This window comes from Pyrus communis, chromosome 4 (genome assembly GCF_963583255.1).
Source record: "Pyrus communis chromosome 4, drPyrComm1.1, whole genome shotgun sequence".
Taxonomy (NCBI): Eukaryota; Viridiplantae; Streptophyta; class Magnoliopsida; order Rosales; family Rosaceae; genus Pyrus; species Pyrus communis.
Genome location: NC_084806.1, coordinates 27,475,271 through 27,495,089, shown reverse-complemented (window position 1 = coordinate 27,495,089; position 19,819 = coordinate 27,475,271). Strand labels below are relative to the sequence as shown.

Genomic DNA, 19,819 nt, shown 5'->3' with positions numbered 1-19,819 from the left:
CACAAAGCCCACACATTGAACACTAAGACCTAAGGACTCTTGAACGGCCAACTCATCCGATCGTCTTGAAAGCAACCTATTATCTCTAAGAGTGAGGAGGTTCCTAGCTACTATCGTAGCCGTTGTTGCATCCCTCATCACGGAGTCTTCACCTGTAAGAGGGCCATTAGAAGATAAGAAGGACGAGCACCATATATTACCCTAATGCGTATCACCGTTGAGACTCAAATCTAAGCAAATCTCAGAAAGAAAAAAAAAATACACTGGAGACGATTTTCACGAGCAGGCAATCTTCAAAGTGTGCATGTAGGATGTGATCGATACCTCTATAAAAAGAGAGGCAACACAGCCACTAATTCAAAAAAAAATTCGAAAAGACACCACTCTTCGAATTTTAAAAGCCGGATTTTCCTGCGTAATGTTCGTCAATGCTTTTCAGACGCAATCTAGTTTTTCAGATAACGCGTGCAACTTTGTCAAAGATCTTTGACAAAGTTGAAAACGCGTGGAGTTCACTATTCCAACTATCACACTTTTGCCGACAAGCTGGGTGACAAAGCTGCACCTGCACCACTACCTGCTATTAAAATCCCTATATATGTCAACATTCATCCTCCATGGCAAGGCATACATCCAAAATGCATGACTCTTCTTCCTCGCCAAGAATGCAGCTGCAACCAAACCTCTCAATATGCTCAGTTTTCTTCTTCCCTGAAAACACCTCTTCAACTAAGTCTTCAAAAGCAAACGTATCCCATATCATTAGGGTTGAAAGCAAGAGTATCTCATCGCATGCCTTTTCCACGTCCTTTCCTTTGTTCTTGTTCTTCCCTGCAAGACAAAGAGAAAGAGAGCGATCAGTCGACATTTGGAATCAAGTTTCCCGTCTGGAACCGACTGCCTGGAACCCCTTCCCTGATTGCTTACCTAGCACTGCTCTCAAGTACTCATCTTCAACTATTGATATACCCCCAAAGAAGATGCCAGATGCTTGGAGAATGGATAAGGCAGGAGGAAACGGTAGATCGAAGTATGTGGAGACAAGCACAACAAATATATGTGTTGATTTATCCGCTACTTCTTCGAAAGAAAAAGTATCTCATATCATCAGGGGCGAAAGCAAAGGTATCTCATATCAAGCTTTTTCCCTGTCTTTTCCTTTGCCCTTGCTCTTATATGCAAGACAAGGAGAAAGAAAGCAATTAGTCGGAACCCGAAATCAAACTTCCGATCTGGAATTGATTGCCCAGAACCTTTGCCTGGTTGCTTACTTAGTGTTGCTCTCGAGTGCTCGTCTTCAACTGTTAGTGAGTCTCGAATTCCCCCAACGAATACTTCAGGACAGTTGACACGATGTCGGCTCTTTACACTGAAGCTGCCAAGCATGGATGAATCGCTGAGAAGTGATGCTCTGAAATACCATTTAAAGGCAAAGGGTTGCGCACCACCTCGGCTATGCAAAAAGAAACAAGCAGAGAAGAATGTAGTACAAGAAGCTGGAACAAATCACTGTAGCACGAAGCCCTCCCTTGCAGAACCGTATAATCCAAATGGATGAGTTTAAGTCAAATCCAAGCTCGACATCGTTGTTCTAATCAAAGAGCTCGGGAAGCCTCAACAACCTTCCGCTGGCACATTCGCCAAAGAGCAAAGCCTCGCCGCGTGACGCCATCAAATTACCAGTACTTCTTCAAAAGCAAAAGTATCTCATATCATCAAGGTCGAAAGCAAGAGTATCTTATATCATGCTTTCTCCATGTTTTTTCCTTTGTCCTTGTTCTTACCTGCAGGGCAAGAAGAAAGAGAGCAATCAGCCGGCACTTGGAATCAACTTTCCGATCTGGAACCGACTGCCTGGAACCTATTCCCTGATTGCTTACCTACCGTTGCTCTTGAGTAGTCGTCTTCAACGATTGATACACTTCCAGAGAAAATACCATATTCGCCTGGAGAACAGATAAGACGAGTGACAATGAAACATCAATCTTATGAATCGTTAGCAAACACAACAACTACACGTGCTAATTCATCCCCTAACCCTCTTCAATATGAATTGGAAAGATTGAACAAAGCAACAGGCCATCACCTCCACCTCGTGCTTGCCTGCCATGTGTCTGAATCCTGATACCGCTCGTGGTCCTATTTTCATTCAAGATCAAGCCTTGATGGGCCTTGAAGAAATCACAAGTCCGATTCAAAATCAAGTGTTCACCACCCTTGAATCAAATTCAACTCCAGATAAAAGGAATAAGTCCAGACCTTCGGAGGAGACCAAAAAACCCTCTAGCCCTGTTCAAGATTAAGCCTGTGGAAAATCAACGATCGGAGGAAACCAGAAAATCTTCCAGTCGAATTCAAGATCAAGCCCCAACGGCCCTTGAGGAAATTTCGAGCCCAATTCAAGATCAAGCCTTGACGACCCTTAGATTGACATCTACATTAAGGGACTTCAAAAAGGCATCTTTTACATGTGACAAGCACATGTATACGACACGCCTTGAAGTGGGGGCATTTGTAGACATCGAAATTTCAGTGAAACAAATGTTAACCAATGCATTAAAATTACAACCTTTATTCATTTCACCTACATCACACACTCATTTCACCTACATCACACACTTACTTCACCTACCAACTCCATTTATTTCACCTACAACATCCACTCACTTCACCAAAAAATGGATGGTGGTGATGATTCACTCTCAAAGCCTATAAATAGGCTTCTCCATCAAGAGAAAAAGGAGGAATTTTACATCACACCAAAACCTTGAAGCTTTGAAACTCTAAAGCTCTCAAGCAAATCCTGAAGGATCAGTAAAACCCTCTTCGTTCTTCGTCAAATCCTCCTTCAAGATCAAACCCCGACGACCCTTGAAGGAACTTCCACCAACTTTAGATCAAGCCCTGACGGCCCTTGAAGAAAGTGTTCATCATTTATCACCTGTTCATCCTAAGATCAAGCCCCAATGACCCTTTGGATTAACAAAGATCAACAAACCCATACACCCGTTCTTCAAGATCAAGCCCAGCAGCCCTTGAAGATCCGTTCATCAACTGTTCATCCCTAGATCAAGCCCCGATGACCCTTGGGATCAATAGCTCATCCATAAACCTACACCTTACGAAGATAGAATCAGAGGCTAAATTTGTAGAAGAGATTGTAACCCTAAAATCAATACAAAATATTATTTTGTACACGTGTTCTTGTTTCAGGAAAATTCGTGTTTACAATGCTTACTAAGTATGCATCCGTAGAAAACACATAAATAATTCATCTGACATAAGTAGTGAACCAATTTTCATCCATTCATAAAAGTAATTCAAACGAAATGTCATAATAAACTTGCAATCATATTTGGGGCTTCAAAAGAGCCCCTAACTACTAAAAATTTAGTTACACATAATTCTTAAATAAAACCAAAAGAAAGACATGAGTTTGAGAAGATAGAACTGAAAGAATTCGACTAAGGCCTCCTCTTGTTTCCTTCCTTCCCCAACTCCGCTGCCTTGCCTTTTTTCCTTCCTTTCCACTACAACCTGCAGCCTTTTTTTTTTCTTTCAAAATTTATTTCTTAAAAACTAACTGCCCTTTAGTTCCTCCCCCAACACTGCTTCATTTTCTTCTCTATAACTCCCCCAACTAATAGCAATTTAGTGATGGCAATAAGTGAGAGAACATGGTAAAACAATTGTAACTCTTTAGGCAGCATTTATGCCAATTACTCCTACTTAATCCTCATCTTTAATTCCATTTCCTTTGATATTTGAATAGGTGTCAGCTAGCTTGTTCTTGACAGCATCAGTTTTGGCTGCTAGATTCATAGCAGTTACAAACTGCTCAGCCTCTTGTGAACCTTTTAGTGTTAAAATGGCCATATCTTCTTCTAGAAAATTGATATTAACAATCTGGGAAATGCTTCAGAAAATAGATATCTGTGGCTTTCCAAGAATATAAAGCTTATTCTCTAATTCATTCTGAGTTGTTCGTAACTTACTTCCAAAGTCAGCTAATCTGCACAAGCAGTTTTGACGAATTTGTTACTTAAAATCCCATTTGTGCTATTTTTCTTTTCTTTGCTTGACAAATCCTACAAAACACAAAAACAAAGTAAATAGCTCAAAAATATAAGGAACTAACTAAGAAAAGACAAGTGAATTTGAAGTAAAATATATATAAATATGAGCTTATCATCAATGCAGTGGACCAAGCGCATGTCAAGATAGGTGCTACCCCAAGGTATGAGATATACACACCTTTGAATGCCACATGCACATCCATTTACCCCCATTATAGCTTACTTGATACCGAAGCCAAAACCAAGGCAACCAAATTATAAGTCAATGAAGAACATGGCGTGTTTTGTTGCTACCATGAGTATAATGGCCATGACATTAAGAAGTGTGTCACCCTTATTGACCATATCAAGGCTCTGGCACATAAAGGGAAAATTGATCAATTCTTCATTTACCCCCCTAGGGACAATCGTAACCAACGCCAAGTGAACGTGATATATTCTATCAGCAGTGGCACACCCTTCTCTAAATCTTCCAATAGGGCCATGAAAAACAGTGACCAAACTTTGAGGTCTAGCCACCAAGTATTTCATACGGAAGACAACAGGGGAGGCAAATATCAAAAGCCTAATTGGGATCCGATATGTCTCTACCCGAAAGAGGAAAGAGGCATCATCTACCCTCACAACAACCCACTAATTATGGAGGTTCACATAGCCAACTTTGATGTACGATGAATCCTTGTAGACACAAGTGCTTCGGTTAATATCATGTTCATCGAAGCTTTCAAGGCACTTAATGTAGCTGAACACTTGCTTGATCCCTCAGTTACTCCCTTGATAAGCTTTTCTGGTGATATCGTGCAACCTTTGGGGAGCATACACTTACCACTCACCATTGGTACATGCCCTTACACATATACTATTACCACTAATTTCCTTGTGGCTGATTGCCCGACAGTGTACAATGTCATCTTTGGACGCACATGTATCAACGATCTTAAGGCCATGGCATCTACACATATGTTGCTAATGAAGTTTCCAACACCTTCTGGCAATGGTTACATCAGAGAAAATCACCTTAGTGCGCGATCATGCTACAACACTTCAGTCAAGTTACAACACTTGCATGTGCCCAAGGAAACCTTCTCTATACATGACCAAGTCATAAAAACTAACCCGAATGAAGCCAACTCGGCTCTTCATAATGGCAATTGTCAACCCGACGATCCACGAGATGACTCTTTCAACCAATAAGCACAGCTTGCTAAAGAATTGGAGAAAGTCTCATAGTGAAGATTGGCACCACCTTGTCACCACCCATTTAGTTAACATTGATCTCATTTTTGCAAGAGAATGCCGAGGTTTTTGCTTGGTCATACGAGGACATGCCGAGCATCTCTCCTGATATCATCTGTCATTGCTTGAGCATTGATCCTAAAACCAAGTTAGTGAGACAGAAGCGAAGATCTTATGATGCTGAACGATACGAGGCAATGAAAACCGAAGTTGAAAAACTCAAAGACATAGGCTTCATTCGTGAAGTCAATTACCCAACGTGGGTAGCAAATGTTGTCATTGTTAAGAAAAATTCGACCAAGGAAAGCTTTCTACTCCAAAAAAACCTTGTAGAGAATGTGTGTTAACTACACTGACCTTAACAAAGGATGCCCTAAGGATAATTTTCCCCTCCCACTCATTGATAGACTTATCGACTCAACGGCAGGGTGTGAACTCTTGTGATTCATGGATGCTTACTCAGGGTACAACCAAATCCTCATGCACCCTCCGGACCAAGAACACACAACCTTTATTACTGACAGAGGACTATATTGCTATAAAGACATGCCATTCGGCCTCAAGAATACAAGTGCGACTTATCAGAGATTAGTCAATTCAATGTTCGCTAAACAAATTTGTAAAAGCATGGAAGTTTATGTTGATGATATACTAATCAAGAGTAAGCATGCTGACCAACATATCACTAACCTGTCTGAAACCTTCACCATCCTGAGGAGGTACCGAATGAGGTTGAACCCCAACAAATGTGCTTTCGGCATGGGCTCCGGCAACTTCTTTGGCTTCATGATTAACCAACAAGGCATTGAAGCTAACCCTAAGAAGACCAAAGCAATCATTGACATGAAAGAACCAGTAACTTTAAAAGACATCTGCAACCTTACTAGCAAGGTGACAGCCTTAACCAGGTTCATCTCTAAAGCCACATATAGATGTGCTCATTTCTTCAAAGCACTTAAGGGAAGTAAGAAGTGCATGACATGGACTGATGAATATGCCGAGGTATTCAAGAACCTCAAGGATTACATGAGTAAAGCCTCATTACTCTCCAAACCTGAAGCTGGTGACCTCTCCAAACTTGAAGTTGGTGACATTCTCATTATCTATTTATTTGTTTCAACTTCAACAGTCAATTCGGTTCTCATTCAAAGGGATGGTAATGTTGAGCGCTCTGTCTACTACACTAGCAAAGCCTTACAAGATACAGAGACACGGTACTCTAACATTGAGAAATTGGCACTAGCATTGATCATGTCTGCTTGAAAACTCCACCCTTACTTCCAAGTAGATTCCATCATCGTGCTTACCAATCACCCCATTCGACAAGTACTCCAGAATCCTGACACTTCAGCACGAATGATCAAGTGGACGATAACATTAGAGGAGTTGACATCTCTTATCAACCAAAGCTAGCTGAGAAGGGTCAGGCAGTTGCAGATTTCATCTCCGAATTCACATATCCTATTAACATTTCACCTATACCTGGGGCATTGGCTTCGTTACCCTCGAAAGATCAAAAAGTAAAACCAACCTTTATAGTATGGACTCTGTATGTTGATGGTTCATCCAACCAACAGGGTTATGGAGTAGGATTGGTCCTAACTACACCTGACAAAGTTGCAATGGAGTATGTTATTTGCTTCAAATTCAAGGCGCCAAACAATGAGGCCAAGTATGAAACCCTTCTGGCAGGCTTACATTTGGCCAAACACCTTGGAATTAAACAACATGACATCTTTAACCATTCTCAGTTGGTGGTCAACCAAATCACAAACAACTTTGATGTTATGGATAACTCCATGGCAGCATATCTTGCGCAAGCACAACTTTTGCTCAAGCACTTCCACTACCAGATCACCCAAGTCATTCGAGCAGCAAACAGTCATTCAGATGCCTTGGCTCGCCTTGCCTCAGTAGTGGAAGACGAGATTGGAAGAAATATTCATGTCGAGTTATTGGTAGCACCAAGCACCATAGCCATGGAAGTGTGCAACTTACAACAGGGGGATAATTGGATCACCCCGATTTATAAATTCCTTACTCATGGCATCCTTCCAGATGATAAAGTCCAAGCTAAGCAAATTCGATACAAGTTTCCTCGCTACCTGATCATCAATGACTAACTCTATAAGCGAGGTTTTACCCTGCCATACTTAAGGTGCCTTACACCTGCTGAGGGGGAAATGGTCATTCGAGAGATACATGAGGGAGTCTGCGGAGATCATGCTGGATCTCGGTCCCTAGCACACAATGCTTTTTGCCAAGGATATTATTGGCCAACACTTCCCCAGGATGCCATCAAACTATCTCGCTCTTGTGACAAGTGTCAATGTTACGTAACTATTCCTCACTACCCTTCTGAGCCTCTCACTCCTGTGATCAGCCCTTGGCCCTTCGCCCAGTGGGGACTTGATTTGGTCGGCCCAATGCCTATGGAGAAGGGCAAAGTTCGTTAAGCGATCGTTGCAGTTGACTACTTCATAAAGTGGGCCGAAGTAGAACCCTTGGTAACCATTACTGAGGCAAAGATAGAAGACTTCGTATGGAAGAACATCCTTTACCGATTCGGCATTCCTAATGCGATTGTCACAGACAATGGGTGACAGTTTGACAACAAGAAGTTCAGGATTTTCTGCTCTAAATTGAACATCAACTTATGTTTTGCCTTCCTAGCTCATCCTCAGGCTAATGGACAAGTTGAGGCAATTAACAAGATACTCAAGCGCACCTTGAAGACTAGCTTGGACAAGGCTAAAGGTTTTTGGCCAGAACTTGTACCCCAGGTTTTTGGTCATACCTAACTTTGTATCGAACTTCAATAGGAGAAACTCTATTCTCACTTGCCTTTGGTACAGAGACGGCTGTCCCAATTGAGCTTGAGCAAGCAACATACCAAGTTCAGAACTACAAGTAAAGTGAAAATGATAAGCAACTTGCCCTCAACTTGGAGCTAGTTGAAAAACATAGGGACCAGGCTCACTTGAGGAACATCGTTTACAAGCAGCGCGTCTTTAACTACTATGACTCTAAGGTCAAACCTCGTTCTTTCAAAGTGAAGGACTGGGTATTGAAGAAAAGACAACTCTATGACCGAGTCCTGAGCGAAGGCACACTCAGTCCAAACTAGGATGGACCATTTGAAGTTGTCGGCATCAGTCGTCCTGGCTCCTACAAACTTAGAAGTTCCAATGGCAAGACCCTTGGCCATCCATGGAACGCTGATCACCTAAAGTACTATTACAAGTAGACTTACATTGTACAAGTGTTGAGCTATAGCCATTTGGCATATTTTGTAAGGAAGGCCATCTGGCACGAACTTAATAAAGAGGTGATTCAGACAACTTCGTCCAAACTCTTTTACATTCTTAGAACTAAAACACTTGGTCTTACCCTGACCTAATAAAATTCTAACTCAAAACTTCAACTTAAATGACATTACATACTCGAGTTTGAAGCTTCAACATGAATGCTTTCAACATGAAATAAAGTCTAAGTATTTGTTAACAAGACTATCCAAATAAACAAATATCTTCAAGGTGTATCCATTCAATTAGACCCAAGTCATGGGTTATACCAAACAAGGGATCTATTCAAACATTCATAAATTATAGTGCAAACATTTCGCATTTAACATCAAAATAAACGGTGCAATGTTGTAAACATCCGTACACAAAAAGCCTTTAGGCACTTAACTAGTGCATGTAGGAAGTGAAGGCACTACGAATCAGCCTCATCTGAGGCTGAACTCTCATGTTGTATCTCGCCTCCATCGCCATCATCGCCATCCTCAGTATCTCCGAGACCATCCTCACCCTGTTGAGTCTGCTCATCAGCACTGGTGTCATCCTCAGCCTCGTCATCGTTACTAGGATCGAGTTCGAGGATGAATTGTTAACCATTTTGTCGATGCTCCTCTATCTCTGCACGGTACTTTTCAATAATACCTCTACCGTCATACCGATCAAGCATGGCCATCCATTTCCTATTCTCAAGCCGAACCTTTCGGGCACAGTGGAGCTTGATGACATGGCAGAAAGCCTAGGAGCATAAGAACTCTTGCCCAACAGTATCCCTCTCAGCTGGGAGACTCTTCTTCAACTCTTCAACCTCCCTGTTGGCCTCGGAAGCCTCGAGGATAGTCACCTCCAACTACTTCTTAAGCTATAAGTTCTCACCATTCTGCCTCTTCAACGTCTCTATGGTTTGGTCTTTGAGCTGGACGACCTCAGTCAAACCTTTACTCATTTTCCTGGCGTCATCCATAAGCTGTTTGTTCTCTTGAAGCTTTGCCCTGCATCGTTCAACCTCTCGCAATCTATCATTGTACTCAGTCATCACCTATGTATTGTTCTAATGAAGGTGGCTATAGCTGATTTCTCGGTTTTGTGTTTTTTTTTTTTTTTTTTTTTTTTTTTGTCGTTAGGCCTTAGCTGTATTGTTAGGCTCGTGTTGGTTTGTTTGGTTATCTACCAAATCCCCCCACCCCATTTCCAGATTCACCTACCCCTTCTCTCCTCTTCCCCAAAAACCCATTCCCTTCCGCCACCTCCAGATCTCCAGCTCACTTTCCCCTAAAACCACCGTCACAATCGCCACCACCACTAACCCTCCAAACCCAGAGGCCACAATTTCCCGGTTTGCCTCTGACGACCCTAGAGAAGGCTCCAATGTCTTTGTTGAGGCCCTCGGGCGCCAAGGCGTCACAAACGTCTTCACCTATCCCGGCGGCACATCAATGGAGATCGACCAAACCCTCACTGGTAAGATGCCAGATGGCATCATCTTGTGGTGACAGTTAGAGTTGAGTATTAGCATAAGTAATACATTGTAAGAAAATAAAGGCATTGATTGTTTGTATTGTTATTCTGTTATCCCATCTCTGTGCAATTATGGAAGACGTAGAGTACGGTTCTAACACTAACGCACTCATCTTCCATCCGCAATGTCCTCCTGCCCCACGAGCAAGGTGGTGTGCTCGCAGCTGAAAGCTACACCCGTGAGTCGGGTTGTCCTGGTGTGTGCATTGCCACCTCCAGGCTTGGCGCAATGAACTTGGTTAGCGGCCTTGCCGAGGCACTCATGGACAGCATAACGATGGTGACAATCACCGGCTAAGTACCCTGGCGAATGATAGGCACTGACGTCTTCCAAGAGACCCCAATTGTTGAGGTAACAAGGTCAATCACTAAGCACAATTATCTTGTTATTGATGTAAAAGACATTCCTGGGGTTGTTAGGGAGGCCATTTTCTTAGCTACCTCGGGTCAACCCGGCTCGGTTTTGATTAATGTACCTAAGGATGTGCAGCAACAGCTTGTGGTTCCAAATTGGGATCAACCCATTTAGTTACCTGGGTACATGGCTAGGTTGCCTAAGTCCCCTAATGAGGGTCACTTGGAGCAGATTGTGAGGTTGGTGTCTGAGTCCAAGAAATCGGTTTTGTATGTTGGTGGAGGGTGTTTGAATTCCTGTAAGGAGTTGAGGCAGTTTGTGGAGCTCATCGGGATCCCTGTGGCTAGTACTTTGATGGGTCTCGGTGCATACCTGTGCAATTACGAAGACTTGTCACTCCAAATGCTTGGGATGCACGGCACTGTTTATGCTAATTATGATGTGGATAAGTCTAATTTGTTGCTTGCATTTGGAGTGAGGTTTGATGATCAGGTTACTAGGAAGCTAAAGGCATTTGCTAGCCGAGCTAAGATTGTGCACATTGATATTGACTCGGTAGAGATTGGAAAGAATAAACAGCCTCATGTGTAGGTGTGTGGTGATGTAAAATTGGCATTGCAAGGGTTGAATAGGATATTGGAGGGAAAAAAGAGCAAGGTTAAGCTTGATTTTTCGGCTTGGAGGGCGGAGCTGAAAGAACAAAAAGTGAAGTTTCCATTGGGTTTTAAGACTTTTGGGGAATCCATTTCTCCATAGAATGCCATTCTAGTTCTTGATAAGTTAACTGATGGGATGCGATTATAAGCACTGGTGTTGGACAACACCAAATAAGGGCAGCTCAGTTTTACAAGTACAAGCAGCCTCGGCAGTGGTTGACATCAGGGGGATTAGGAGCTATGGGTTTTGGATTGCCTCTTGCTATTGGGGCAGCTGTTGCAATCCCGGATTCTGTTGTCATTGACATTGACAGTGATGGAAGTTTCCTTATGAATGTCCAGGAATTGGCAACGATTAGTGTGGAGAAACTTCCTGTCAAAATAATGTTGTTGAATAACCAACATTTAGGTATGGTTGTGCAATGGGAGGATCGCTTCTACAAGGCAAACAAGGCACACAATTACTTGGGGAACCCAGCTAATGAGTCCGAAATATTCCCAAATATGCTCAAGTTTGCAGTTGCTTGTGGGATACCGGCTACCCAGGTGACGAAGAAGGAAGATCTGAAAGCAGCAATTCAGAAAATGTTGGACACTCCTGGTCTGTATATGTTGGATGTAATAGTGCCCCATCAAGAGCATGTCCTGCCTATGATTCCGAGTGGCGATGCTTTCAAAGATGTGATAACGGAGGGCGATGGGAGATCAAGTTATTGATGTTGTGGGCTGAGCAGCATCTGTTATTGATGCGTAAGAGTGTAATATAGAGGTGTACGTAGAAGTTTTTAGTTTATGTGGTAGTATTACCTTGAACCAGTTAAAGTTAATTGTTATCTGTTAGTTATAACATCTCTTAGTTAAACTTGGAATTATTTTTAGGATTAAGTAACTAAAACCCCCAACCTTTTAGTGTCATTCTAAATTGGTCTAAACTTTTTCAAATATTCCAAATAAGTACCCAAGCTATTAAAAATGTCACGTCCGTTAAGTTCCAGGTAAAAATCTGTCAAATTAACTAAGGCTAACTTTGTCTCTAAAATCAATAAAAGGTCATAGGAAGTATAGCTTCCACCAACTAAGAGTCACCACCACCTTCATCAGGCTATCCTCCAAATCCAACGCAAAACCACCAACTCTACCTACTACTCAAGCCGCCAACATCGAGAACAAGGTCATGGAGGTTGTTGAAGTGGTATGGATTGCTATGATGTGGCCACCACCATTTTCACCGCCCACAAAATTGGAAGCTTTAACGAGCCATAATCAGCAAATGAGAAAATCACATGAGCAGGAAACAAGCTCCTTGAAGCCCTATCTAAATTCTTAACCCTGTTCTTTGTTAGGAGATTGCCCGCTTGATATAATTTCAATTTGGGTCGATTTTTATTCAATTCAATACTCATTTAATCATTTAGTTCCATATTATATAATCTCCATTTGAAATTTAGTTTTTGAGGCAACTAATATTAATGTTGATCATGATATTCCCAGTTGGTTGGTTTTGAATATAATATATGTTTGAAAATTTGATCGGGGCTTAGTGAATGCGACATTTTCAATAGGTTGAGTACTTGTTTGAAGTGTTTAAAAATGTTTAGACTAATTTGGAATGACACTAAAAGGTTTGAGAGTTATAGGTACTTGATCCTTATTTTTGAATGAGGATCCTCTTCGGATCCCCTTTGTGAGGGTCCTGAGGATCCTCAAATCGTGTCGATTCATTGTACATCGTGCAGCCATAAATTATTTTAAATACTTTTATTTAAAGTTAAACATGAACAACACCTGACAAAAACTAACCGCATGTTATACAATGAACGGACACGATTTAAGAATCTTCGGAATTCTCACAAAGAGCATCCAAAGAGGATCCTCATTCTTTATTTTTTGCATTTGTTTTAAGGGAGTTATGTCTTGTGTCTGACTTCTGTTTTCTTATAAATTTCGGCCTCCATTTTTATGTACTCGTAGGCGTGCTTTTTGCTATGCCCCTAAACTCGAGTTTATTGATTCGTAGTTTCACTTACGGAAACTGAGATTAAACTAAACTCAAGTTTTAGGGGCAAATCACACATTCGTTAAAATAAACTCGCGTTTTTACAGTTGAATCAAACTTTCATTGAATTAGTGATGTGGTACTCGTAGTGCATCTTTATTTGGAACCCGAAATTGCACTGTATCCAAACACATCCAATATCAATCGTAACTAACACATACCCTTGGTTCGAACGGGAGCAATAGCCATACTGTATGAATTCATACTGTAAAAACATGCTACTGAATCCATCGCTGGAGACCATCACATTCAATACTTCTTTACCGTTTTACGCACAATCATCCCTCCAACATTTTATTGGTTAAAAAGTACAACGATAATCATCAAGTAAGCGAATCCAGAACAACACAAATTTTGATTAAACGAGAAAGAGACAAGGTCACAAGGTCCCAAATATCAAAAACAAGAAAATACATGTATCATGGTTTTACAGAAACAAGGAACACATGAGAACTAAAAGCTAATGCTTTTTTAAGGTCCGCTGCATCTACCATCTGTCTAACTTGATCTTCAGCATGACCTGCAATCATACGGGAAAACAAAATCAGTCCCCAATCCACATCATATCCTACAAGCAAAGATATGAAATGTGTTTCTAACACTCCTAACCAACTCGCTCACCTACGGTCTGTAATCCATAGTATAACAACACCTAAATGAAATCTATGTAATTACACATGAATAAATCCAATAAACATGAAACTAACAATAATATATTCAAGATATATGAACATTGGACCAATTCTTACACAGAATCAATAATTGTGTTAATCGTCCTTGGCTCGATATCAGCTTCCTAAGGCTATTTCCAATGGACTGGAAATTTGGAGTTGAAAGTTATATTTGACTCTAATCTTGACTCAATCCTTCTCTAGTGCCCCGGAATAGTTGGGGTCATATATGATTTTGGTGCTATGTTTAATTTTAAACCTGACTTAATCCCTCTATAATGCAAAGAGTAAAAGCTTATGGTCAAATTTGACTCCGTATAAATCTGACATATTAATAATTTCACCACCAAATTTGGAGTCAAATATGACTTTATAACTTTTAACTTGTTTTTTAGATTGGATAAGTCGGAATATAATATCAAGAAAGCCTTATCCCACTAAGCGGGGTCGGCTATACGAATCCTAGAACACCATTGCTAGTACCACATCCATTTCTACCCAGTATCAAGCAGCAACGCAAAATGGCTACCCGTTACAAACCCTCGAATTAATCGCAACAGGGTAAAAATCTCAAAACCAAGAACAATGCACACATCTAAACAAAAAGTTGGTAAAATTATCGACATTAAATAACCATTTCAGTTGTACCGTCAGATAAGCCAAGCCAAGTATGTATATGCAAACTCAACCGATACGTTCCTGATCGAAACTTTAGATTGTTCATAAAAATTGAGCAAACAACTATCTGACATTGAATTTCCAAGGCATGGCAAATACTACAATCGATCCGAAATCCAAATCCAAAACAACCTAATTACATAATGCATCGATCGAGCATTCCAATCAAATCTCCACAATTTCTATCAACAATTTGAATCAATGAATTAGAGCAGACCAAGACAGAGATCCAACAATTACCTAAACAGATCCGACGATGATGTTGTTGATGGGGATGAAGATCAGCTTCACGAAGAACCCAACGAATCCCATCACCACGAACCCAATCGCTGTCCGAAGCGCGACCTTGGAGAATTCTACACCACAATCAACCATCAAATATCATCAATGACACATGGATATCAGAGAATAAAAAAGTCCTAATTTCTGCATAACCAGATCTGGGAAAACACAGATCGGACCCGAATATTGAATTACCTTTGCGATCGGGCTTGTGGCAGCGCTTGACGAGGCGAATGCTGTCCTTGGAGAACTCTCTGAGCGGATCTACCACTGAGTCGATGGCGTCCATTTTCTATGAGCAAATTGGGAGAGAGAGGGAGAGAGAGGGAGAGAGACAGAGATGTAGGAGACGCAGAAGGAGTCGGAGACGAAACGCGTTAGGGCATTGGTCAAAAGTGGAGGGTTTTGTTATGTTTTGGTGCTTGTTTTTTTTTTTTTTTTTTTTCCTTCATTTCCTTTTGGGCTACTGAAAAAGGCCCAATACGACAAAGAGTTCAGGCCCAAATATAGCATACTCAAAACCCGAGCTCTAACTCGATGTCGAAGCCATCCGAACACTGTTGAGAACAGGTTTTTTTGTTTTGTTTTTTTTTTGTTTGAGCCAACGATATTATCTACACTAAGAGGGAGGAGGTGGGCTTAGCCTCACAATGGGCTAGCAATAATATGGTTCAAATTCGCTTTGGCAAGAATTGAACCTAAAACCTCTCACTTGCAAGTGAAGAGGAATGCTACTAGACCGTAGTACTAAGTGGTTAATGGAGACAGGTTTAGGAGTACAATATGTGTTTCCAGCCAAGAAAGCGTGACCCTCTTTTCTCCTCCAAACCAGTTTTTACATTAGAGCGATTTCTAAGGTGTGGACCATATTTTCCGAACCTTGCGTGCAGACAGGATGTGACCCGTTGCATGCAATTTGAACTGCTGAAAACGGATCCATCATAATGAGCTTAAAGTGAAACCGGGTCATAAATGACCCATCACTTAATAAAAAGGGTACCTGGCATGAATTTAAATTTTGTTGGGATTTAAACTCCGCCCCCTGCGCAGACATAAACACTTACCATCTTTAATTTGTCTTGACCTCATCCCAAAACTCTCTCACTCTCATGCGTTTGCTCAAACATCATTCCCGTTCCAAACTCAGTTATAGTTGGTATGTGCTTGTGCTCTCCAGCCTCACTGAAATTCCAAATAGCAGTGAAAAAAATTAGGGGAGTTTGGTTGAAAGCTATGCAGTAAGGTTCCACATAAAAGGACGTTCCTTTCACTTTATTCGAGTTGGGTTCAAAGTGCTTCCGCGATAACCGACATCATACTTGTTTTCCCCCAGTGAATTTCAAATTTGGTAAGTTTTGAAAATGGAACCGTAGAATTTAATTTTGCTTTTTTCTTTTACGTATTATAAATTAAGTTAGGTATAAGGTTAATGATGCATGTTCATTGATGTAATTAGTTGGAATTGGTGGATATATGTGAAATTTTTGATAAATTTGGGTGCGTTGTGAAGTTATGAAGCTATATTGACAGGTAGTATAGAGGTTGGGCCATTATTTATTGTCTTGGTAAAGTTGTAGTTTCGAGATGGAACTAATTTTTGTATCTGAATTATTGTTAATTTGATAGTGGGACTTGAAATGCTTAAGTAATGATGCTCTGTTCACAGTAGATATATAGCTATGAAACTTTGGTGATAGGTTGTTGATTGTTGGTGTATTGTCATGTGTACAGGATATGGCAACCTAAGGTGTCCAACTAGTAACCTGAGAAGATGCGTATAGAGGAAGGGTTAAAAACATATCCCAAGCCCCTTATGTGTTAAGATTGATTAGGGAGAAGTTTAATGAAGAACAACTTGGTGCCTTTAGGGAATCCTGCTTTGGCCACCTTTAGGGCATGTACGAATTGGATTTCAATAGGCAATTGTTCCATGAGTTGTCGCTCTGTAGAGTGGCAAATCAAGGGGTTAAAGATCAAGAGGGGCTAACCTATTTAATAGGTTGTGAATTGACCCAGTTCACAAAGCAGGACTCCTGCCTTATTACCGGGCTAAGATGCGACGAACCCCATGATATAAAGGTTGAGCCACAAAGGATTAGGCTACTGAGGGTGTATTTTCTTGGGAAATTAAGGTTGGTAGGTGAAAGTAGCAAGGGGAAGAAAGAAAAGAGAAAAAGGTAAAGCCTCTAAGAAAGTCACCAAAAAAATATATGTGACTTAAGGGGAGCTTGAAAGGGCGTTTAAGGAGTGTAAGAATAGGGACAATGCCTTCAAGCTAGTTCTGGTATACTTTGTTGAGGCTGTATTGATAGGGGCAAAGAACAATGTTGTTGTGATTCTATACTACCTCCACCTCCTGGAGCATATGGATAGGTTTAACAACTTTGCATGGGGTTCCATCTCCTTTGGACAACTTCATGACAACCTCTCATTTGCTGCTTCAATGAGAGGTAGAGATAGAGTTGAGAGGATAGTAAGGGAGATAAGAAGGAGGAATAAGAAGAAGTTAGGAGAACGAAGAGAGCGCAACGGTCTGGATGAGGCTACAAAGTACTTTCGTACGCTTTTAAGGTAATATATGTTGCTTACATTGGTAATATTGGCTTTGTTAATGTGATTGAGTATTAATTTATTGAGGAATACGTGCAGGTATAGCATACGAAAAATTTCCCAACTTGAGAAGCCTCTACATTGCTACTAGATGATGAATTTGGCTGTTACACCCAAAATTTTACGGTGGAAGACAATGAAGAAGCAGCTGATCCATAAGAAGCTATAGTTGTATACAACCGAAAGTCGAGAGGTATAACTATATTGCAAAACTTTTGAATTTTATGAATGAAAGTGAATGTGTGTGAATATTGTATGTGTGATAAATGTATTTATGATGCATGGCTTTAAATGGTAGGTTGTAAGGATTAGAGAAATTGTTCTGACTAAAGTGGAGAGGAACAAAACGTACTAGACATGGGGCGATGATATGGATGTTGTGATTCATGAGAACTTGACTCTGGACACAAATGATGTTGTTGAGTTGAAACTGCAGATCAAAGAGTTAAAGGTGTCATTCGCGCGGTTGGCCCACAAGAAGGATATTTCTGACATGATTATGCTGAAGAAAGTGGAATAGCTATCAAAGTTGGTGGTGGAATTAAGGAGGGTAGTGAAGGAAAAACATGTAGAGGAGAATAACGAGGAAGAAGAAAGAAAAAAAGATGTGGGAGAACAAGCTAAAGAGGAAAGACAAGAAAAAGAAGAGGGAAAAGATGAAGAGGCAAAAGAAGGGGAATGAGATAAAGAAGAGGAAAAAGAAGAAGAAAATGGTGGTCAAATTGGCAGTAATGAACAAACTTTGTGGAAGAAGAAGAAGATAAGGCAAAAGAAGAAGAAGAAGAAAAAGAAGAAGAAGAAGAAAGAAAATGGTGGTGAACAAGGAGGTGGTGAAAAAAAAAAGGTTTGGAGGGTGGGGAGGAAAAACTAGTGGATAAGGGTGGGGATCAAAATGAAGGCAAATAGGGGAAGGTGAGGGATCGAGATGGAACGAGGTAAAAGAGGTGATGGAGTTAGAGAGAAAGAAAGATGGGTGAGGAAGACAGAATGGAACAAAGAGAAAGAGAGAATAAAGTGAGAGGGAAATACGGAGAGGGGACATGGGATGACACGCCAGACCTTGATATTCTCCCAAACATTAGGGTAGGCAAGTGTTGGTCGACACCCGAAGGTGATGAAGCTAGCACATGCCTACCCTGGTGTTTGGGAGAATATTAGGGTTAAGCGTGTCAATTTGATATCAAAGCGTGGTTTGTTCAGAGCATACTTAGGATCTTCTGTCACTGTAGTAGTGTGTCGGTCATGACATCATTTTGATGTCACGACTTCCGGATTTGTTGTCTTTCGGCATGGTTGTGTAACCCTCATACTACATGAATAGTCACATCTTATGGAAGAAGAAGAAGCACGTGTCGAGATTGTGCCTCATCAGTGACGAATTAGTTTGTTGGATGACTTCTAACATCGGACCGATGCTCTGTAACATGCATTCCCTAAGAATTACAGGCGAAGTTGAATCTACATAGGAATGTTGGGAAACAGAAAAATCTTAGTGGTTTGAGTTTGGAGATCTAAAATGATGATGTCACTTTGCGACATGCGTTCCCTAGGATAGAGTCACATTTATGTGAAACTATTCGAAACTTTCGAAGTGTGTGTTGGAGAAAGCGCTAGTTGTGACGACATCTAGTAAGTGGTAGTTGGTGGGATCGAATAAATGTTCTTGGACTCGTTCTTACTGAGGAAATTCGTGTGTTTAGAACAATTTTGGGCGATTGTTCTAACGATAACCTTCTTGCTTACTCCAATGACAAAGCCAAGTTCCTTAACCATCAACCGTTAGCTTCACACCAAATTCTGTGAGTGTTGACTTCGTTTAGATTAAATACTTTGCTTGGGAGACTTTTCGGTAACAGACGCTATTCTTATCAATTTCCAAAAAGGGTTGTGACCATTGGAAATTGAAAATCCTCACAAAAAGTTGTGAAATATAAATTATCCTTGGACTTGTTTTGACCCAGTTAACTTGACCTAACCCAGACCCGTTGACCCGGTCAACACTGACCGTTGACTTTGACTTAGACCGGTCAATGTTGACTTTTGTTGTCTTTTTTTTTTTTTCTTTCGGGTTTCATCCGGGACCCTTCCTAGGCTAATTTCAACGTCGTCCTAAAAGCGTTTTTGACGTTCATTTTTCGAAATTCAATCTTTTGAGTATAGTTTTGTTAATTGTACCCTTAATGCGCTTAGGTGCGAATATTAGTGGCAATTCTGTCATTCCTATTTCGTACGACTCTTTAACGACGGAGTATCTGTGAGTGGACCCTTTCTAAAATGCATGTTTATTAGTAGAAATGCATACATGAAAAGCACGATTTAATGCTTACATTTTATGAAACGTTGTATAGGTAAATTGGATTTACATTATATGATTATCATGCT

At 40.8% G+C, this 19,819-nt stretch overlaps 2 protein-coding genes and 1 pseudogene across 2 annotated transcripts; 2 read left to right on the top strand and 1 right to left on the bottom strand.

Moving 5' to 3' along the window:
* The first annotated feature begins 5,939 nt into the window (after positions 1-5,939).
* Positions 5,940-7,435, top strand: LOC137732925 (uncharacterized). Its single transcript, XM_068472169.1, has 2 exons — positions 5,940-6,565; positions 6,664-7,435. The coding sequence occupies exons 1-2, from the start codon at positions 5,940-5,942 to the stop codon at positions 7,433-7,435; spliced, it is 1,398 nt and encodes a 465-aa protein (XP_068328270.1).
* Positions 7,436-7,495: 60 nt separating this feature from the next.
* LOC137732924 (acetolactate synthase 3, chloroplastic-like) lies at positions 7,496-11,857 on the top strand (annotated as a pseudogene).
* Positions 11,858-13,524: 1,667 nt separating this feature from the next.
* Positions 13,525-15,210, bottom strand: LOC137732177 (protein transport protein Sec61 subunit gamma). Its single transcript, XM_068471477.1, has 3 exons — positions 15,023-15,210; positions 14,786-14,901; positions 13,525-13,716 (listed from the first exon to the last, which is right to left on the bottom strand). The coding sequence occupies exons 1-2, from the start codon at positions 15,114-15,116 to the stop codon at positions 14,786-14,788; spliced, it is 210 nt and encodes a 69-aa protein (XP_068327578.1). The 5' UTR covers positions 15,117-15,210; the 3' UTR covers positions 13,525-13,716.
* Positions 15,211-19,819: the final 4,609 nt, after the last annotated feature.

Coding starts and splice junctions, on each gene's coding strand:
- LOC137732177 (XM_068471477.1), bottom strand. CDS start 15,116: ATGGACGCCATCGACTCAGTGGTAGATCCGCTCAGAGAGTTCTCCAAG. Junction 14,902..15,022: donor CCACAAGCCCGATCGCAAAG/GTAATTCAATAT, acceptor ATTGTGGTGTAG/AATTCTCCAAGGTCGCGCTT.
- LOC137732925 (XM_068472169.1), top strand. CDS start 5,940: ATGGAAGTTTATGTTGATGATATACTAATCAAGAGTAAGCATGCTGAC. Junction 6,566..6,663: donor TTGGCACTAGCATTGATCAT/GTCTGCTTGAAA, acceptor CTGACACTTCAG/CACGAATGATCAAGTGGACG.